Source organism: Perca fluviatilis, chromosome 8 (assembly GCF_010015445.1).
Source record: "Perca fluviatilis chromosome 8, GENO_Pfluv_1.0, whole genome shotgun sequence".
Taxonomy (NCBI): Eukaryota; Metazoa; Chordata; class Actinopteri; order Perciformes; family Percidae; genus Perca; species Perca fluviatilis.
Genome location: NC_053119.1, coordinates 5,801,723 through 5,821,620, shown reverse-complemented (window position 1 = coordinate 5,821,620; position 19,898 = coordinate 5,801,723). Strand labels below are relative to the sequence as shown.

Genomic DNA, 19,898 nt, shown 5'->3' with positions numbered 1-19,898 from the left:
TCAAAAATCAATTTTTTCTTGTCAAGAAAGACGCCAAGTGTGATCATGGCCTCAGTTACTTTCCACCAATGTATTGCTAACTAAATTTCTTTTTAGGCCCAATCGCATCTTTAAGTGTTGCCGCTGACTCGATATGTGGATATTGACTCTGATGAGTTGATCATCTTTCTACCTACTTCCTGGCAACCGCAACCACACAAGTTCCCCTGGTTACGGCAAGCACTGAGTAAGATGACGCTGCAGTTGTAAGTATTTATTCAGGCTCTATGACAGGCTGGAAGTGAAGCTCTTATGGGAACAGCAACAGGCTTTGATGTCAGATCCAAAAACACCAAAGTGGGCGTTGATCACCTAAACCAGTCTGACAGGAGATCAGCGCAGGAACCCATCAACACTCCATCGTCAGTCTACACACGTAAATATTATTGAGAGGTAAAGTTTAAGGACTGTGGTTTCTGTATGGGTGTTCAGCTAAACCAATGTGGGAGGATTTGGTAGGCTACAACTTTTCAGATAGTTTGCAATATTTATTTGCCAAAGGAGAGAGAAAGTACAGAAGACAATACGATGAGGCCATTTTCACACCCAGGACTTTCACCTTCCCAAACTAAGCCACCAGACTCCCCTCAACATACATTTCGGAGAGTTCAAAACTTTGAAAGCTGCTTGCCCGGTTGGCAGGGCGCAAACACAAGATGTATTAGCTCTTTTGTGCTGTTTTGTAGTTTCCCCACCCTGCTCTCCACCCAAAAACATGCACACAGAGCCTGCAGCTTCACATCAGAAGTTTTTTTTTCTGAGTTTCGTTCCAACACGGCCTCTGTCAGTTCGAACACGCCAACCCGGCCGGAGGCAACGCGACTGCACAAAGCAAAAACAAAAGGGAAGGTATGCATGTGATGCTCGCTACGAACCCTGGCAGCGAACACGAAAACACAGACGAGAGCTCGGCAATGATCCTCAGCCAAGATATGAATCGATCACTCACTGAGGTATTACTGCAGCATACTGCTGGATACCACGGAGAGACTTTGATTCATTCCCTCAGTCTGACTTTATCCATCTTTCTCCAACACAAAGTCACCCATAGAAGCATCTGTGTTTTCAAAGCGGCCAACTTTTCTTTTGGATTTCAGATTTTTGTGAAATAATAAGCACCAACCCAAACGCCTGTGTTGTGTACAAGAATAGTGCTCTTCAAATAATGGTTAAAGTTTCAAACCATTAGCCTGGAGCTAACCACTGTAAGCCCACAACACACCAGCAGGGTTAATTCTGACTTTTCAGGACAAAATCAAAAATGTATTAAAAAACAACAACTGATAAAATTTTACTGTCGAAATTGAACAAACTTTAGGCTTTTCACAGGTCTTGTATTGTATGTACGTATGTATGTATGTATATTAAACCCTGAGTTAAAGTAAAGCTAGTCTGTGTCCATAGACCTTTTTCACGGCAGACATGTTGACATGTCATAGTAGGAAAAGCTCAGGTGTGTTCAAAACCATTACTGATGGCTGCATTCCACTTAGGAGAGGTCCTGGTATTAAACCATTACTGATGGCTGCATTCCACTTAGGAGAGACCCTGGTATTAAACCATTACTGATGGCTGCATTCCACTTAGGAGAGGTCCTGGTATTAAACCATTACTGATGGCTGCATTCCACTTAGGAGAGACCCTGGTATTAAACCATTACTGATGGCTGCATTCCACTTAGGAGAGGTCCTGGTATTAAACCATTACTGATGGCTGCATTCCACTTAGGAGAGACCCTGGTATTAAACCATTAATGATGGCTGCATTCCACTTAGGAGAGGTCCTGGTATTAAACCATTAATGATGGCTGCATTCCACTTAGGAGAGGCCCTGGTATTAAACCATTACTGATGGCTGCATTCCACTTAGGAGAGGTCCTGGTATTAAACCATTACTGATGGCTGCATTCCACTTAGGAGAGGTCCTGGTATTAAACCATTACTGATGGCTGCATTCCACTTAGGAGAGGTCCTGGTATTGTGCATGCTGACTCACTCAAATAGCTTACTGGGACACCATCTTTAAGGTTATCAATTTCAGCTGTGCTTTTTCTGCCATGACAAGTCAAAATGTCTGCTGTGATAAATGTCCATAGACGTACGTTGCTGAGATAAAGCCTGACATCTTATTCACACCTCAAACAGCACGGCGAGTGCTGTGATTCTGCCTCCGGCCTTGATGGTTTCGTCCAAAGAGTCAAAGCGATGCGCCTCATAACAGTAGATCTGCATCTGTGGGAGAAAACAGAGAAATGGCGGTTGGGTGTGGCAGCAGCTCAGTCCGTAGGGAGTTGGGTTGGAATCCGGAGCGTCGTTGGTTCAAGTCCCCGTACAGCCCGAAGTACGGAGTGTGGATTGGTAGCTGGACTGTGTGTAGTGTGTAATAACAACAGTGGATATGACACATGCCTTTGGTGTGGGAGATCTGGATTCGATTCCCACTGTGACACATCAACCCTGAGCCTCTGACATATATGCAATTGTAAGTCGCTTTGGATAAAAGCGCCAGCTAAATGACATGTAATTTATAATGGAATTATGTTAAGTCCAGTGAGGCTTCAGAGGAAGAGCACCAGATCTTTTTAGAAAATCTGATGTAATAAAGCAAAGAAAAGACCGCTAACCAGTGTTTGGTGTGATAATAACATCTTTCAACTTAGACATTGTCATAATCATTGCTTTAGTTGAAAGGAACATATACCCAGAGGTGGAAGTAACTAATTACAATTACTTGCGTTACTGTAATTGAGTAGGGTTTTTTTTGTGTATGTTTACTTTTTAAAGTAGTTTTGAAAAATCTGTAATTTTACTTTTACTTAAAGGTGCTGTAGGTAGGATTGTGAAGATCCAGGACTTAGCCAAAAAATTTGAACCGGCAACTTCTCAGTACCTCCCCCCCTTTCTGCTAAAGCCCAAAACTGTCTCCTAAGCCCCTCCCCCCACAAGGGAGAATGAATGCGTGTGCATAAGCAGTGATTGACACGCAGTTAGACACCCCCTCTGGCCCTGATTGGTGCATCTGAACAGGGAGGATTTTTTTTTGATTTTTGCAAATCTCACTACAGGCTGTAGGTGGTGCCAGAGGAGCCTGATTTTTGTTTAAATGACCTGCTTCATGTAGTTCTACTGGAACATAGGGTCAGTTTCAGCAAATATGACAGAAACTTAGTTTTATAAGTCTTACCTACTGCACCTTTAAGTAGGTTTTGTTTAAAGTATTGTACTTTGCTACATTGTACATTGTATTGTACTTTGCTACATTTTAAATCTTATCCTTTTCTTTTGTCCCTTTCTATGCAACATGCAAAGAAAAGGGAAAAATGCTTTTTCTGATGTTTTTGTTGCCTCCCCTCCCCCCTCCACTGTCAAAAAGTAACTAAGTAACTTTTACTCTGAACATACATTTTAAATGACCTTCTTTATTTTTACCAATTAACAACCAATTTATACTGGTAATTTTACTCATACTTAAGTCAAAGCACTATACTTTGATGTACTTTTACTTAAGTAGAATATTTTTGTACTCTTTACACCTCTGCATATACCTATTACCAGTTAATAATACTAAGAAAAAAATGCATGGGCCTCTGCTAACTTTTTCTAAAGCAGCTGCTATTGTAGGAAGCCAATAAATCTAGTTTAACTAAGGAAACATGTTTCATTCACGTCTGTATAAACCTCAGATCTGAACGAGAGACTGAATGGACTCAGGCTGTACATAACATTTAACATGCAGGAATATTCCTGAGCTTATTATTTGTCACAAAAGTGGTCTACCTCCAGAGGGTATTTGACTCCATCCAGACTGTGTTCGGAGCCGTCTGAGGAGGCGTTGCAGCGCCCCCAGTGGAAGGTGATACGTCCGACTTTAAACTTTGACCTGAGACCTCCTCCGCTGACGTAGAACTCTCCATCCACGTTGACTGCCACTGAAAACAGAAATCACAAGAGCAAATAAACGTGGGACGCTGAAAGTGCTGTATTTTATTACCTCTCCAAAGGAGGTTATGTGGTGGGTTTGTTTGACTGTCAGCAGGATTACGGAAAAACTACTGGCCAAATTTCCAGGAAACTTGGTGGAAGGGTTGAGCCAGGGCCAAGGAAAAAGACGGTAAAGTTAGGAGTGGATCTGTATCACACAAGCCATTCAATGTAACTCCCAACTCGTCAGCATAGTGACGATTGGTCAGTGGCTCTCAACGTCAGATACTGACGCACCCTTCAGCGTCTGTATCTGTAAGATGACGTAGTATGAAAGACCAAAAATCTGCAAAAGGTTTGGGTGATGGATGAGTCAAACAACACAGGACTTTCACCCAGGAGACCAGGTGTTTGTGTTGAGTTCTTGCCCTGTGGGTCACCTTTTTTAACCTAACTCTAAGTGGTTTGACCCTGCACGTTGAACGTGACGCCAAGGGGTCCTGAGCAAGCGTCAGTATGTTGAAGAGTTGGGAGGGAGTGAGAATGTGTTGTATTACTAGGTGGAAACGCAAATAATTTGGTTTTCACTTTCATTAACATTGCAAAAATAGGTCATGGCCTTAGCGGAGGTCTGCGCTCTCCTTGTGCTCTTCCTCGTTTGTTTTAGGGCTGGCTACAACTAACGATTATTTTCATTGTTGATTAATTTTTCGGTTATTTTCTCAATTAATCGATTACTTTTTTGGTCTATAAAATGTCAGAAAATTGTGAAAAATGTCCTCAAATGTCCTCAAATGTCCTCAAATGTCCTCAAATGTCCTCAAATGTCTCATTTTGTCCACAACTCAAAGATATTCAGTATACTGTCACAGAGGAGAGATGGAACTAGAAGATATTCACATTTAAGAAGCTGGAATCACAGAAAAAAAAAAAATTACTCAAACCAGTTGATCGATTAGCAAACTGCAATTTTTTTTTTTGGGACAAATGTAAAATTAAAAAACTTTTTGGTCATCTTTTTCAACAATTTTGTTACTTTTCCTGACTATTTTATCACATTTTCCCAAGTTTTTCGTCACTATTTTCACAGTTCTTTCTTTTAGCATTTTCAAATGCTATCGAATTGAAAAAAACACCCAAATTGAATGAAAATATGGAACTGATCATTTATTTTACTTGTGAAGAGCGTTGTATGGAACCATCCACGTTATTTTTTTGGACAATTTGGTTAAACGAAACCCAAATTTCTAGCCTGGTTGACCCACCAACGGACGCCGCTCAAATACCTCTGGGCGCAATTGGATAGTCCTTCAACCAATCAGACCAATGATCCGGGTGACGTAGCAGCGACAGCGGCATCAACGGGTCGCTGCGCTTCGGCGGCCGTCATGTTGAATGTAAACAAGAAGCTGCTCGCCATCGCTGCGCTATCGTCGTCGTGTAAAGCCCGCCACAACAGTTGTGATTGGTGCCTCGATTTGGAAAAATTGGAAATGGGCTCGAATGGGCTCTTGGCCAGACGGACTTGCAGAGAAAATCTCAAATTTGCCGGAAGTTCGTCAGGGTTTTCCCAGGCTACCAAATTTCTGAATTAGACATTTTTAAAAAAATGGGTCAAATTTGACCCGAGAACAGGAGGGATTAAATCATCCCGTGCGAACAAACTTTACCACCAAGATCAAATCTGTCTTTTAAAGCATTGAAGGGAACACAGATGGACTTCTCACTCAAAATAATGGATCATAAACCTACAGAAGATCAAAAGATGAGAGCTCGCACACCACACAATGCTCCGCTAACACCATCAAACACTGATTTCATCAACAAGGGGATCTTCTTCAGGTCGGCCTTTGTTTGACCGGACAAAAGATCGCCTCGAGGGTCGAAACCTTCTTTGATTGTTTAATAAAGGTGGAGCATTTCTCAGTCCTTTCATCTTCTGAACTATAATGTACATCTCAGCCCACCACCTTCAAAATAGAACCAGCACGAGACTATTCTCTTGCACAGATAATATATTTTTCATGTGAGCACGCTGAAGAAATTCAGACTTTGCAGAAACATCGATCCGCTGAAAATTTCTGGATACTTTCCGGATTCTTGTTTGCTTTTAGGTTGGAGTTCATTCCACCACTTTGAATGTGTTTGGCCTCATTCATGTCCTCTTTGTTGTTTGCGGTCTGTGTGTGTCTTATGTTCCATTATTTTTTTCTTTTAACCCTGTCTAAAATCTCATTTCCCAACGAGGAAGGGCAAATATTGACCCAACTTGTCGCTGATTCATTCCTGTTGAAAAGTTTGTTTGCCCCGTATCAAAAGGCATGAACAGATCCATACACTCCAACCATCACCTCCTCTCCTAAAACCGAAATCTTCATTATGTGGCTGAGTAAAGCCCTGACAGCCCCGGAGCTTTGAAAGAATGGATGGCAGTTTGCATGTTTATTGAAACATACGGAGAAACAAGAGGAAAAGATTTGAAATAGACTATGTTTACATGGTTGCAGTGGTTTAAAATTTAGACTAGCCTTGGATTCCACTGATGCATTTTGCATGTGTGTTGAAAGATACAGAGAAACAAGTAAAAAGGGTGTTTTTTAGGGGGAAGTCAAGAGAAGGACAGTTGTGTATTATATACCTGAGTTATGTCTTGTGTTTGTGCCATTGAGTTTTGTTTTTATCAGAGCGGTTTTGGTGTTGTAAGTTTTCTCTCGGTGTGTGATCATGGACACAAGTCCAACTCAACTGTGGATCATCATGTAATCATCAGTGGGGAAAGAAGTATTCAGATCCTTTCCTTCAGTAAAAGTACTAAAACCACACTGTAAAAAATACTCTGTTACAAGTAAAAGTCCTGCATTGAAAATGTTACTTAAGTAAACATATGTAAGTATCATTAGGAAAATGTACATAAAAGTATTAAAAGTAAAAGTTCTCAATGCAGAAAAATCCTCACATTTTAGAAACTGGAAAGGATCCAAACTGTTGTGCGTTGGCCCTGACACACCAACCCGATTATCGGCCGTTGGACAGTCTGGTGAGGTCAGTGACTCAAGTCTGTTTGGTGTGTTCCGTGCTGTCGTCCGTTGGAGGAGCTGTCGGCCTTCATTTTGGCTGTCGGGACTCAATGACCCATCTGATTGGTGGCGCGCTAACCCGGAATTGACGAGCGGGATGAGTGTGACAAAGCCTCTCAAAATCTGACGAAAATCTTTTAAACTGACCTTTGTCGATCTGTAATGAAGACAGATTCAGCAACTGCACGGCCTATTTCTCGCTTAAAATGTTTTCAGAAACACGTTTCGGTGAACTATCTTCGTAAAATATGAGATCGTATTCCGAACGAGCCGCCATTATGCCCGGTTGAAAGATCCGGGAGCAACCAGACCCACGTGACGCGTTCGTACAATCAGCTGCCGGTTTTCATGTTTTGGCCGACAATACAGATTAGCGCCGCCTGCTGCTATGGAGACATATTACGTTTTGCGCACGCGCAGAATAGGCTCAAGTCAGCGTTGCTTCGATGTGTTCTGAGGCACTTTTTGGACCTCGGGGAGCCGACTGATCAGCCCCACTGGCTTTTCTGCCAACGGTTGGCCGTCAGGTTGGTGTGTCTGGGGCTTAACGGTTTAATAATTTCAGCTGGACTTGTAGGCCGTTATATTGTTGGCTAGTTTCATTTATAATAAAACATTATATTTTATAAACTACATGTGTTTTGTGTGCAAAAATCTTAATGTGTAAAGTAACTAGTAACTAAAGCTGTCAGATGAATGTAGTGATGTAAAAAGTACAATATTTCTCTCTGAAATGTAGCGGAGTAGAAGTAGTAAAGTACAAGTACCTCAACATTTGTACTTAAGTATAGTACTGGAGTAAATGTACTCAGTTACATTCCAACACTGGTAATCATGTATTGCGTTTAAGCACTGTGTCACTTTACTATTACGCGTTTTGAGGAAGGTCCTCGGGACCGAAACATCGACTGACCAAATAAACCCATGCAGAGGTGACAAGTGTGTAGAGGAATTTTCTTTCAGACCTGGTTTGCAGTCTGTGCCTTGAACCTTCTGTGGGCCCATTTGTGGGCTGATAAAAACAGGTTTAAGTGCTGTCGGCCTGAATCGTGCTCAGCTTGTCCACCAAACATCTCCGTTAATGAAAGCCTTTGGTGCAGCTGGCGGCCGAACAACAACTACAAACAGAGCGCTTCTTATTTCGGTGAGAGCCCCGTTGCTAAGAAGCACTGGACTCGTTTGTTTGGAGCGTCTGGAAAGGCGAGGCGGGATCCCTCTTGTCTACAATTTCACTTAACAATCACCTTGAAAGCACACTGTACGTTATTGTGTGTCACACCACTTAGAGAGAGGAAATGTATAAAAGGCTCTCAATCCCGTGAAATGATAAACTGGTAACTGTATCCTTTACAATAGGACACCACTGGATGAAGAAAAGGCCCCATCGCTCATTATCTGTCTGGGAGAAACGGTCATGAAAATTACAGAAGGTCGGCACTTTAAGACGGGAGGGAAGGAGAGACGAAAGAGGGAGGAAGGAAATAAGGAAAAAACTTTTAAGCTGACATAGTCACTTAATAAAAAAACTGCTTTAGAAATGGCTGTAGATGCTTCAATATCATAACACTTATTCTAACTCAAAGACTGATTCTAGGCTCCGTGGCAGTAGGACGAATTGGAAAGCAATTTGTTAAATATGACGTTCACTTCATTTATCAATTAGTAGGAATAAATCATGCTAAAATGAATATCTTATGATCAAGGCAAGACAGAATCTGCAGACACAGATAAGAGCTCATATTATGCAAATTTTCAGGTTCATAATTGTATTTAGAGGTTGTACCAGAATAGGTTTACATGGTTTAATTTTCAAAAAAACATTTTTGTGCAGTTGTGTTGAGTGTTGAGCTCTCTGTTTTAGCTACAGAGTGAGGCATCTCACTTCTGTTCCATCTTTGTTGGGAGTCGCACATGCACAGTAGCTAGGTAAGGACTACTAGCCAGTCAGAAGCAGAGTATGAGGGCGTGCCCTGACAGTACCTAGGTAAGGACTACTAGCCAGTCAGAAGCAGAGTATGATGGTGTGCCCTGACAGTAACTAGGTAAGGACTACTAGCCAGTCAGAAGCAGAGTATGATGGTGTGCCCTGACAGTACCTAGGTAAGGACTACTAGCCAGTCAGGAGCAGAGTATGAGGGCGTTCCTCGTATCACGCAGCTCTAGTTCTTACCCGTCTTGCCATCGTTGTTGATGGTCGTCCTCTCGCTCGTCAGGCTCTCCCAGCCGTCAAACCTCAGTTTCTGGTACTGCAGCTTCACCTGAGCCAGGTTCTCCTCGATGTTGATCGGAGACTGCTTGGCGTTGCTGCAGGATGGAAACTTCTTTGCCCAGTTGTTTTGATTTAAAGTTCCTGAAGGGTTAGACAGAAACAAGGGTTCAGATTAAGCTGGTATCGTACAGTCCAACATCAGAAGATTTATACGGTAACACACCCACGGAGTCAGAAAACCAAACCTAGGAGACAAAGGTTCAATATATATTTACTAGGGATAGGCTATGTTTCCAGCCACACGTTTTTATCCGAATTAAGTGATATTGAATGAAAAATGCCTTATGGAGACAGTAAAATTCGATTGAATCTAATGAATATCGACTCAAAGGAAATACGTTCGGTCTCATCGGATTTTCTCTTGATCGATATATATATATACGGCTTATGCGATAAACGCTGATGGAAACGTTATTTGCCAAATAAATAATGAATTGCGATTAAGTTTTAGGTCATTTTATGGTTGCAACCCGCCACAAAACGAAGAAGAAGAAGTTTTAGTTCATTTCTGCCCAGTATTTCCGCTCTGTTTGCACACATGGCGGGCATCAACAAAGACAGATGGAAGTGGACGAACGAGGAGACGAGAGACTTTTTGAATTTAATTTACGAGCAAAATATAACGGCTATTTTAGATAGCAAAAATCTAAGAAATGCCGTAATTTATCAGGAACTCGCGAAGGAAATGGCCAACAAAGGTTAGGACAAGCCGTGGGACGTCCTCCAGAGTAAATGGAAGGCGCTCAAACAGCGGTGCATGTCATTTGTTGGTAGATGGCGTGATCCATTTTGTCTAGCAAAACTTTGTTCGCAATTGTTTGCTTGAACGTTGTGCGATTCAGTGCAAAAATGAATGGAAACACCTTAAAATTTCTCAAATCAATTCGATATACCAATTTGACCGCAAAACAGCATGTGATGTCATTATGCAACAGGTTTTTATTTGCTTTAAAGCCGTTGGATGGAAACCAGCTTTATTCGCATGAGTTTTTTTTACTGAACTTCAGATAATTCGATTGACAAGTGGGATGGAAACTTAGCTATATACTAGATTCTCGGCTCTGGCCGATTATCGGGCCGTTTTTTGGCAGTTTGCAGATTATCTGTATCTGTGTTTTATTTACCTGATAACCGATAAAGTTAATAAATTAAAAAGTGTTCTACTTTGACTTACTTACTCTACCTCCCCCCCTCCCCAAACACTATCTGACTCTCTGTTACTGGGTATTATGTTGAAAGTTTCTACTTTATTAAATAATTGCTTAAAGGATTTAAATAAAGTTTTGTGTGGGAGTTTGTAACATTCAAAAATCTTAATTATGACTCAAAGATTTTAATTTTCACTGTAAATGCATATTTTTGGTGGCTGTAAAAGGATGATGGCCAACATTGAACTATAAATATATTACATTTACAGGCATTTAAGGCCCTGTTTACATGACAATATTTAGACCGCGAAGGCGTTTTTGGGGCTTAAAAACGCAAAAAAGTGAAACCACCCTCCAGAGTGTAAATCTTAAAAACGCAAAAGTCGGCGTTCACTTCTGATGTTTCAACACCAGCCTCTATTGTTGTGGTGGCTGGCGACCCACCCAATTATTTCATTACATAAATCAAAATATAGAGTGATAACTCGCCCATGGCCACTCAGCCTGCCTATACTTGGTCCAGATGGCTTTCAGCTTTGATGATATCTGACTTTTACAGATAGAGTCCTTTTCTTGTGGATATGACGTCCCTCCAGGTACAGGATACTGCTGAAGAAATTCGGTCCATATGTCTATATATATTTGGACTGGCAGGACTCCCAGTCCACGCCCTGTTGTGCCTTTGTGGCTTTGTTATCTAAGGTTGTTTGGAGCTATAACTCCACCTCCTCGTCTGTCCAGACAAAATTGTCAGCTTTTGTTGTTCGCGTCGCCATGTTTTGGTTTGGCGCTACCAGGGAGAGAAGTAGAAGGAAGGTTCTACGCAGGCGCGCGGACTTGGTGGTGTTGTGTGGCAGTGCTTCACACTACCACCTAGCCGCCTGGTGTGCATACCACATCGAATTTCACACACTTCTGCGTCACCATATGGACGCTCGTCTAAACGCGGAATAAAAAGTGATAACGCAACGCCACTTTTGCGTTTTCTCTTCAGATCGTTTCTGTCTAAACATAGCCTAAGAGTACAGGTGTTGATGATATTCTCCTTTAATTAGATGGACAAACTGATGAAGTGCAGACCTCTCTCTCTAACTAATTATGCAATGAGGTCTTTACAGGTGTGCTGCTCTACGAGCTAACGAGCTAATAACCTGCAGCTGTTCTGCTGCACTCCGGCTTTAATATCAGCTCTTTAACATCTCTCTCTTACATGAGGTCAAAGTCCACGATTTTTCAATGTTCAAGCAGATGTTTCTCGAATACAGCCGGCAGCGTTCCGCTAACAACTGCAGCTCAAAAGAAAGAGTTCAGCTTCCGCTTTCCTCTTTGCTTCCAAACACAAAGAACACGCTGACATGATGGATGGCATGAATACAGTACGGAAAGTGTTACAGCACAAAAACAAATCATCCCTCACAGAGGAGTTCATTCATTCCTTCACGTGTGTATTGTTGTATTTTTGTTTTTTTTTTGTGTGTGTGTGTGTGTGTGTGTGTGTGTGTGTGTGTGTCAGCTGCGACTCAAACTAAACCAAGTAAATCCAATCCAGCAGCCCATTTCACGTCCAACTGATCCACAGCCTCGAGCTTTTTGTTTCACTTTCATTGCGAAATGAATGTGAGCAACATGTGAGGCTCTGCTCAAATATCCTGCTGCTGTGTGATGGAGGACTAACATGTGGATTTGTTCACATCTGCTCAGAGTTAAAGTCTTCTCTCTGTGGACGACAACATCTCTGAGGCAGAGAGAGTCACGTTTAGGAGATGAGACTGACTGGAAGCCGTTTCTGGTGGAACAGCAGAAGCAGCTGGACTGCAGTCTAAATGAATAGAGTATGTCCTCACTAATGGACTCAGGGCCCTATTTTAATTGATCTGTGTCGCTAACAGCCGGGGCGGGACAAATTATGTGATTGGTTGGAAATGACAATGAGGCAGTCGTCAACAGGTCCCCGCACTTTGAGAAAAACATACATTTTGTCTCACTGTGCTTTACGCTGGGTTTTCAGCATAGACTGTATAAAACTAGGATGTTCACAGGCCGCTTCAAAAAACAGCAGAGCGGAGCGGTTCAATTCATTTCCGAACAGTCCGCTGACAGCGAGGGCCCGGCTGTTCACTAGTCTAGGGAATTACTGGAATTGTTGGGTCTTTGTAAATTGTAGAGTGTGGTCTAGACCTACTCTATCTGTAAAGTGTCTTGAGATAACTCTTGTTATGATTTGATACTATCAATAAAATTTAATAGAATTGATAGTCTGCCTTTTGCAGAGTGGTAGCGGTGTTTAACAGGCAAAACTGCCTGTAAAAACCCAGAGTTAGAAACGTAAACTTATGAAAATAAGTTATATTCAATTATCTCGACACTGCCGCTCTTTTTTAAACAACATTTTCCACCGAACTGAACCCTACGCTTGCACTACGCGTGCTACGCTGGTCGACGTAATGACGCCACCGTTGATTGGAGGAAGGTGTTTACGTAGGTGGAGCGTTCAGTGCAGTAGGCTGTGAGAAAGTGAAAATGGATCTCGTGAGCAGAAAAAGTGTTGTTTGGCAGAACTTTCAGTCAAAAGAAGGCTATTCAAGTCCAGCTACATGTTCAATTTGCAATGCCGATTTGTCTCGTGGTGGCGAGGACCCTAAACTATACACATCGCCGCTGTTACAACATTTGCGTATGAAAAATCCGAAAGAATACGAGTTGTGCATTAAGGAATCTCCAGACAGCAGCCAAAATGCAGCAACTTCAGGTAAATAAAATGAAAAATACACTGCTGTGGACGTTGTTTACTTCATTAATGTGTTTACTGTGTTAATGGACTGAGGATGGGAAGAGGATTCGGTATTTGGTTTCGGCAGACTCTTAACCAGTGGATTCGGTATTCGGTAAGAATATGACGTGTAAAGCCCCGCCCATTTCCAGCACTTAAGGTAATTGTTATGCATTGCTCCCAGGTTGACCCAGGTGATCTCTCTCTTTGTCATGACCAGGGATATACCCATGTAGACTGGCTTGGTTTGAATTTCCAAAAGGAGGGCTGAATCCTGATCAGACAACATTAGCCCCACCCTGGTAGCTGGTGTGAAAGAGGTATAAATGCGACATCCTTATACTGTACAGACGTTTAAGGGAAGTGGTCGAGAAGGATGGTTGGACAAAGCTCAGGACTATTTGGATAAAATCCAGATGAGATTTAAGACACTTTAAATTACACCCACATTTTCACTGATTGCAATCCATCTTGGTCCGTGTAATTTGAATTTTATTGAAAGGATAGCCCCTTGAGATGTAGCATCTCATTTTCGAGGGGGTCCTATGAACAAAAAATACATGTCCACGCTGTATCAGTTTAATTATAACTATGTAACCTATGTTCCCTAACCCTATATACCAAGTTGCGTATGTGCCTCTACCTCACTTAACCCCAAGCAGAGCATTGTCGGATCATAAGATTTATGTTCAAACAATGATTTCCATCAGTTTTGGAAGGATGTATAGCAGATCTACAGCAGCATGAAATCAGAAAACACATTCTTGTGTCCTGCTGGGCTTTTGAACGGAGTTATTTTATCCTTTAATTTGGAGTAAAAAACAAAAGAAAGGATCAACTCCTTTTCATCGGAATCCATGATTCAGCCTCCACGTGATCCACTGTTCTAGCCTGACGTCGTCATACGAAGATTCTTGTCAGAATAGGAGTCTGATACTGCTCCATTGGGCTGTGATTACATTTACATGTCATTTAGCGACTTACAATTGCTATATATGTCAGAGGTCGCACGCCTCTGGAGCAACTAGGACTTAAGTGTCTTGCTCAGGGACACATTGGTTGATGTATCGCAGTGGGAATTAAACCAGGGTCTCCCACACCAAAGGCACGTGTCATATCCACTGCGCCATCACCTCCCACATTATGGGGAGTGTTTTAACCGAACCAGGAAAGAAAAAGTGCTTCTGCACTCAATTGGATAGACCCACAACCCGTCTTCTTAGCGACCATCCGGGCCAGCTGATAAATTAAACGTTTGCTGAATCCCGTAGGAAGGACGGCAAAAACATCTTTCCGATCGAATAAAATGCCTCGATCGCGGTTCTCTGTTCCTCTTTTTAAAATGAATGCGCTGTCGATATCTTCTATAACAGACGCGATGGCGGAATCTACACATCTCAATTCTCCAGCAGCAGCTATCTTTTTCGTAAACTAATTCAACCCAAGGGCTCTTTGGTGACGTGGTCGATTACATTACTGTTGATCTGATCTGTCCATCAACGTATAAAGCCCGCCCTGACAATTTGATTGGTCCGAATAGCTCTGGTTCGAGCATAGTTGCTCCATCAAGTCCAGACCCAACTTCCCGACCTCAAACGTTGTGGGCGGGGCTAAGTTCGGCTGGCATCCAGGCTTCCACTGTTCAGTTCTGACACAATACACAGCCTGACGTGCAGCTACAAGCTGTTAAAAAGTTTAATTATGAGGCTGATACAAGGTGCAGCTCCACCATCGGTGCCCCAGTCCGATTACCATAATTATTATCTTTTCCTTATTAAAACCTGTTCCCAGCAAGATGTCAACGAGTACAAAATTTTTTTCCACTACATTACTATTAAGGTTAGGATTTCTAGATTATGGGTTTTAATTACAGTCATTGAATCCTCACAAAGATAATGTCTACAGCAGCTTTGACTTTATTCAAGACCAATAATCATCCTCAAACTGCCTGTATCTGATTCACCGCCCGATTATTAATTATTATGTTCTGTCTATGACTGTTCAAGCTTTATTTTTTTCTCAGTGTAACTTTAAAGCTTAAGGTGTTGTAAAAAAAAAAAAAAAGCAATTATCATTTATTTAATGCACCACCAGCGAACTCGCCTTACCCAAGTATAGCAGTTCTTTTATATATTTGATTTTTTAGAGCCTTTAAGTGCTTTTTTATTAATATTTCTCAAGCAGGAAATACCCCAGATGTTCAGCGTGATGAACGGTCTCAGTAACACTGCAGATGTTTCACTCGTTCTTGCCAATTATGTGTTGTCGTGTTGTTTAAGCCAGCTGCTGCGGTGTCTGTTCGCAGGTTTGTCGGCGGTCACATTACTCTCGGTCTTTCCTCGCTCTGATTGGCTGTTCAGAGCTTCTTCCACCGGAGGACAAAGAGCCCGAACCAGGTCAGACAGGCTTCTGGGTCAGGATGGATATTAGCATGTCAATGGAGAACGAGAACACACACACAAAAAAACACACAGACAGAAAAACACACAGACACACAAACACAGACAGAAAAACACACACACACACACACACACATACGACAGACACACACACACACACACAGACACACACACACACACACACACAGACATACACACAGACATACACATAGACAGACACACACACACACACGACAGACACACACACACACACACAGACACACAAACACACACACATAGACAGAAAAACACACAGACACACACAGACACACACACACACAAGAAAACACACACACACAAAAAAAAAAAAAAAAAAAAAAAAAAAAAAAAAAAAAAAAAAAAAAAAAAAAAAAAAAAAAAAAAAAAAAAAAAAAAAAAAAAAAAAAAAAAAAAAAAAAAAAAAAAAAAAAAAAAAAAAAAAAAAAAAAAAAAAAAAAAAAAAAAAAAAAAAAAAAAAAAAAAAAAAAAAAAAAAAAAAAAAAAAAAAAAAAAAAAAAAAAAAAAAAAAAAAAAAAAAAAAAAAAAAACACAAACACACACAAAAAAAAAAACAAAAACACACACACACACACACACACACACAGGCTGTATAGTTTTATTTCAGAATGTAAAACCTTGATTAGCTCATGTAGCAGAAAGGTTTCAAGAAAAGAAATCGAGACAATAAGACAATACAAAGGTGTTCCAGGCTCGGTTAGCAAGCAGCTAGCTGGCGTACATACTGTACATACCATTGAACTACATTCTTTTCTTTCATTCAACACCAGATGTGCTATCTATTTGTGTTACAACAAAACAGTCACTCAGAACAGCATCAAAATAAACACAGTTAAGTCCCTGAAATCACTCCGCACCAAAGCTTCCCGACCTGCTGACTGACAGGATATTATTCCAGTCTTGTAAACACGCAGGTGAACTACATACAGGGTAAGACGTGTTGCTGGCAGAGCGTTTTACAGGAGACGGTCTTTCCCTGATAAACGCCTATATATTGTAAGTTGTTTGTCCAGGCAGCAATTACGACCGATATTTACGTTTACAGTGGTGGGAGCAAAGCAGGAAGTAGGATGATATAGTATAAGAGCGCTAATTTTTTAGATAAGAAGGTAGGTTCCGGGAAATGGATGGGTGCGAGTAATTTTTTTGACTTTACAGAACAAACAGAGCTGTGTCACGTTCTGCATAACATGCATAACCGGAAGTGAAGTAACATCTGATTAAAATAATTGATTATGCTAAGGCATCAAAACTACTGTAGTTAAAGGACAATTCCGGCGCTAAATGAACCTAGGGGTTAATAATACATGTGTACCCGAGTCGACGGTTCTCTGGGAGATGTTTTCATGCTAATCGAATATGACCAGTTTTAGCACAAACCGCTAATGCTAAATGCCAGTCGTCGGGGCAAAGGGTAAAGTAAAAAAAAATGTCTACAACACTAACAAGGCTCAAAATATCACCACACTTCCACGGTAGCATAATGAGGCTTCCCTACATGTAAACCCAAGCATTGAGAACTTTGTAAGTGTACAGACAGTTTATTAAAAAGATAGTTTATTAAGACTGTACCGTTTGGTATACAGGCGGGCGCCATCTTGGGAAAACAGTCACGACCAGTCGAACGACGAACGTCGTGCAACCAGTAACCAGTAACATAGCTCAAACACGTAGTTAGGTCGGTTCGACTGCTCATGACTGTTTCCCCAAGATGCGCGCCTGTCTATCTGATACGCGATATTTCTTTATACACCTTTTAACAAACTGTCTGTACACAAGTTCTCAATGCTTCCGTTTACATGTAGGGACCTTCATTAAATGTGTTACGTCTTGAAACGCCTTGTTAGTGGTGTAGAAATAGCGATTTCTTTTTACTTTACCCTCTGCTTCGACAACTAACATTTTAAGCTAATTAGCGGTTTGGGCTCAAACTGGTCATATTCGATTAGCATGAAAACAAATCCCAGAGAACGGTCGACTCGGTACACCTGTGTTATTAACCCCTAGGTTCATTTGGCGCCAGATTTGTCCTTTAACTACAGTAGTTTTGATGCCTTAGCATAACCAAGTATTTTGTGTCTGAGCCTAACCAAACTTTGACCGTTTTCTCAACTTCAACAACGTGTTTAAAACCGTAAACCATTATATTTTAAACCGTAAACCATTCCAATCTCTGGTTTAGATATGAGGGCAGAAAACGCTCCCGCTGGTCGGATTAGAGGGTAGGAATAAACAACCTAGTTGTCACTAAAATCACTCAGCACTGCCAACTGACAGCATATTGTTCCAGTCTTGTAAACACACAGGTGAAGTACACGCAGAGGAAGTAATCCGTTGCTGGCAGAGCGTTTTACAGTCCTAGGTGTGCGTGTGACTCACCTGCGTACGACCAGTCGATGTCTTCTGAGAACTTGCGTTGGTTCCTGTATGCATATCCTCCGGCTGCAAGAGAGACAAAGAGACGGTCATTAAAATCATTTCTATGGTGTATTAATTAAGGATTATCGGTCATAGCGTATGTTGGCTGTATATTTAAATTCATTTCTCTGCTGAATCAACCCCGTTTGCTGCTCCGAGTACAACACAATATCTTTAAAATGTCATTTGTCAGTATATCTATGAAAAGTGTTGTAAAGTGTACTTCCAAAGTCAATAAAAAGCGTATAATAAACGTGTCTCTATAAATACAGACAGGGTGTGATTTGCTGGGGTGGATGCGTGGAATTTCCCCCTTTCCGGTCTACATATCCCTGCCTCTGCTGAATTATTTGTATCCCGGTGAGGACAAAATGTATCGCCCACTCCAAGTGATCAATGCTACTTCACCAATAGACCATATATTATATACCTAAAATAGAAGTATTTTAAACTAAGCAAAGTGCTGTAACGTAAACAGTCTATATTGCCATAGAACAATAAAATCAGAGCGGCGGTTGCTAGTTGTGTTTAGTCGCTACAGAGCTCCGGGACGCCGGCTACCGGCGGCAGTTGTTTAGCCGCCAATAGGTGACCGCCAGATGAAGGTCCTTTCAGGGGCCATGGTGGTTGAGTTAAGCCAGAAAAATTCCAGAGGAACGAACCAGCGTTTCCTGGGTGAATATTTAGTTTTCGCCGTAAAGTGAACTCCGCTCTCCGACGTGAAATCGCAACCTGGTCTCACGGCAGTTCGTGTAAATGTCCACGTTATTCTTAATCTATTGATATGTGTTCACGGAGACGTTTTTCTCGTTTTTTACGTGTAACTGTCACGTTATCTTTTACGTGTAACTGTCATGTTATTTTTTACGTGTAAATGTCACATTATTTTCTCGGGGAAAGGACGCCAGGAGGCGGCCGAAAAGGTCGCTCCATAAGCCGGGAGGCGCCCGCGAGGCGGCCCGCTGGGGACGCCCCACAATAATGGGATGGCGGAGGTTGGGTTTAGGAAAAAACTTACGGAGAAAGGGCGCCTTAAACGCTGGGGAAAGGGCGCCTTAAACGCCGGGGAAAGGGCGCCTTAAACGCCGGGGAAAGGGCGCCTTAAATGCCGGGAGACGCGCCAAAACGCCACACCGCAGGGACACCATCCCGGAAACAAAGCGCGAAGCGAGGACGCGATCCCCCTCGCCCGGGTGAAAGTCCTGTGTTGTTTGACCCATCCACCACCCCGACCAACCTCCCTACGCGGATTTTCGGCTTTTTATATCACTCCCTACAATTTCGTTCTGTGGCCACTAAATATGCTTCCCATTGAAATACATTACTTCACATTTTCGTGTTGTCCACCACGTAAAAAACGACAAAAACGTCTCCGTGAACACGTATCAATAGATTCAAATAACGTCACATTTACACAAACTTCCATGAGACCGGGCTGGAAATCGCTGTGTTTTCCATTGAATATTGAAGTGCATATTTAAGCGTTTGGCATGGCTGGCCGAGTGGCGCTGTATCCATGGTGGTATTGCAAGGGGGGTGTTGCGGCTGTAAGGAGTCCGACAAAGTGTTGCCGCGAGGGACTAAACACCGAGAGATGCATAAACACACTGTGACGCGCTCGAGATTGTATTGCAATTATTTATTCCTCCAAACGTAAAATACAACTAGCACCGCAGTTACCAAATGTAAAGTTACTTTGGGAGTCAAAATAAGTGTGTTAGTGCAGCATTCAAAAGAAAGTGTTCGCTCCCAGGCTCACCCCCTCTCTGTCAAAGCCCCAAAAAAAACCCCAGGTCAACAGGTGAAGCAAACAAATGTTATC

General features: G+C 41.9%; 1 protein-coding gene across 1 annotated transcript in view; it reads right to left on the bottom strand.

The window, feature by feature from the left end:
* The window catches only part of ptprz1a (protein tyrosine phosphatase receptor type Z1a), a 136,336-nt gene that overhangs the window by 65,496 nt on the left and 50,942 nt on the right, over positions 1–19,898 (bottom strand). Inside the window, exons 3-6 of the mRNA XM_039808142.1 lie at positions 18,038–18,100; positions 9,207–9,386; positions 3,816–3,967; positions 2,175–2,270 (exon numbers count right to left, since the gene is read on the bottom strand). Of these exons, the coding sequence (XP_039664076.1) occupies positions 2,175–2,270; positions 3,816–3,967; positions 9,207–9,386; positions 18,038–18,100 (491 nt within the window). The remainder of the gene's footprint in view (positions 1–2,174; positions 2,271–3,815; positions 3,968–9,206; positions 9,387–18,037; positions 18,101–19,898) is intronic.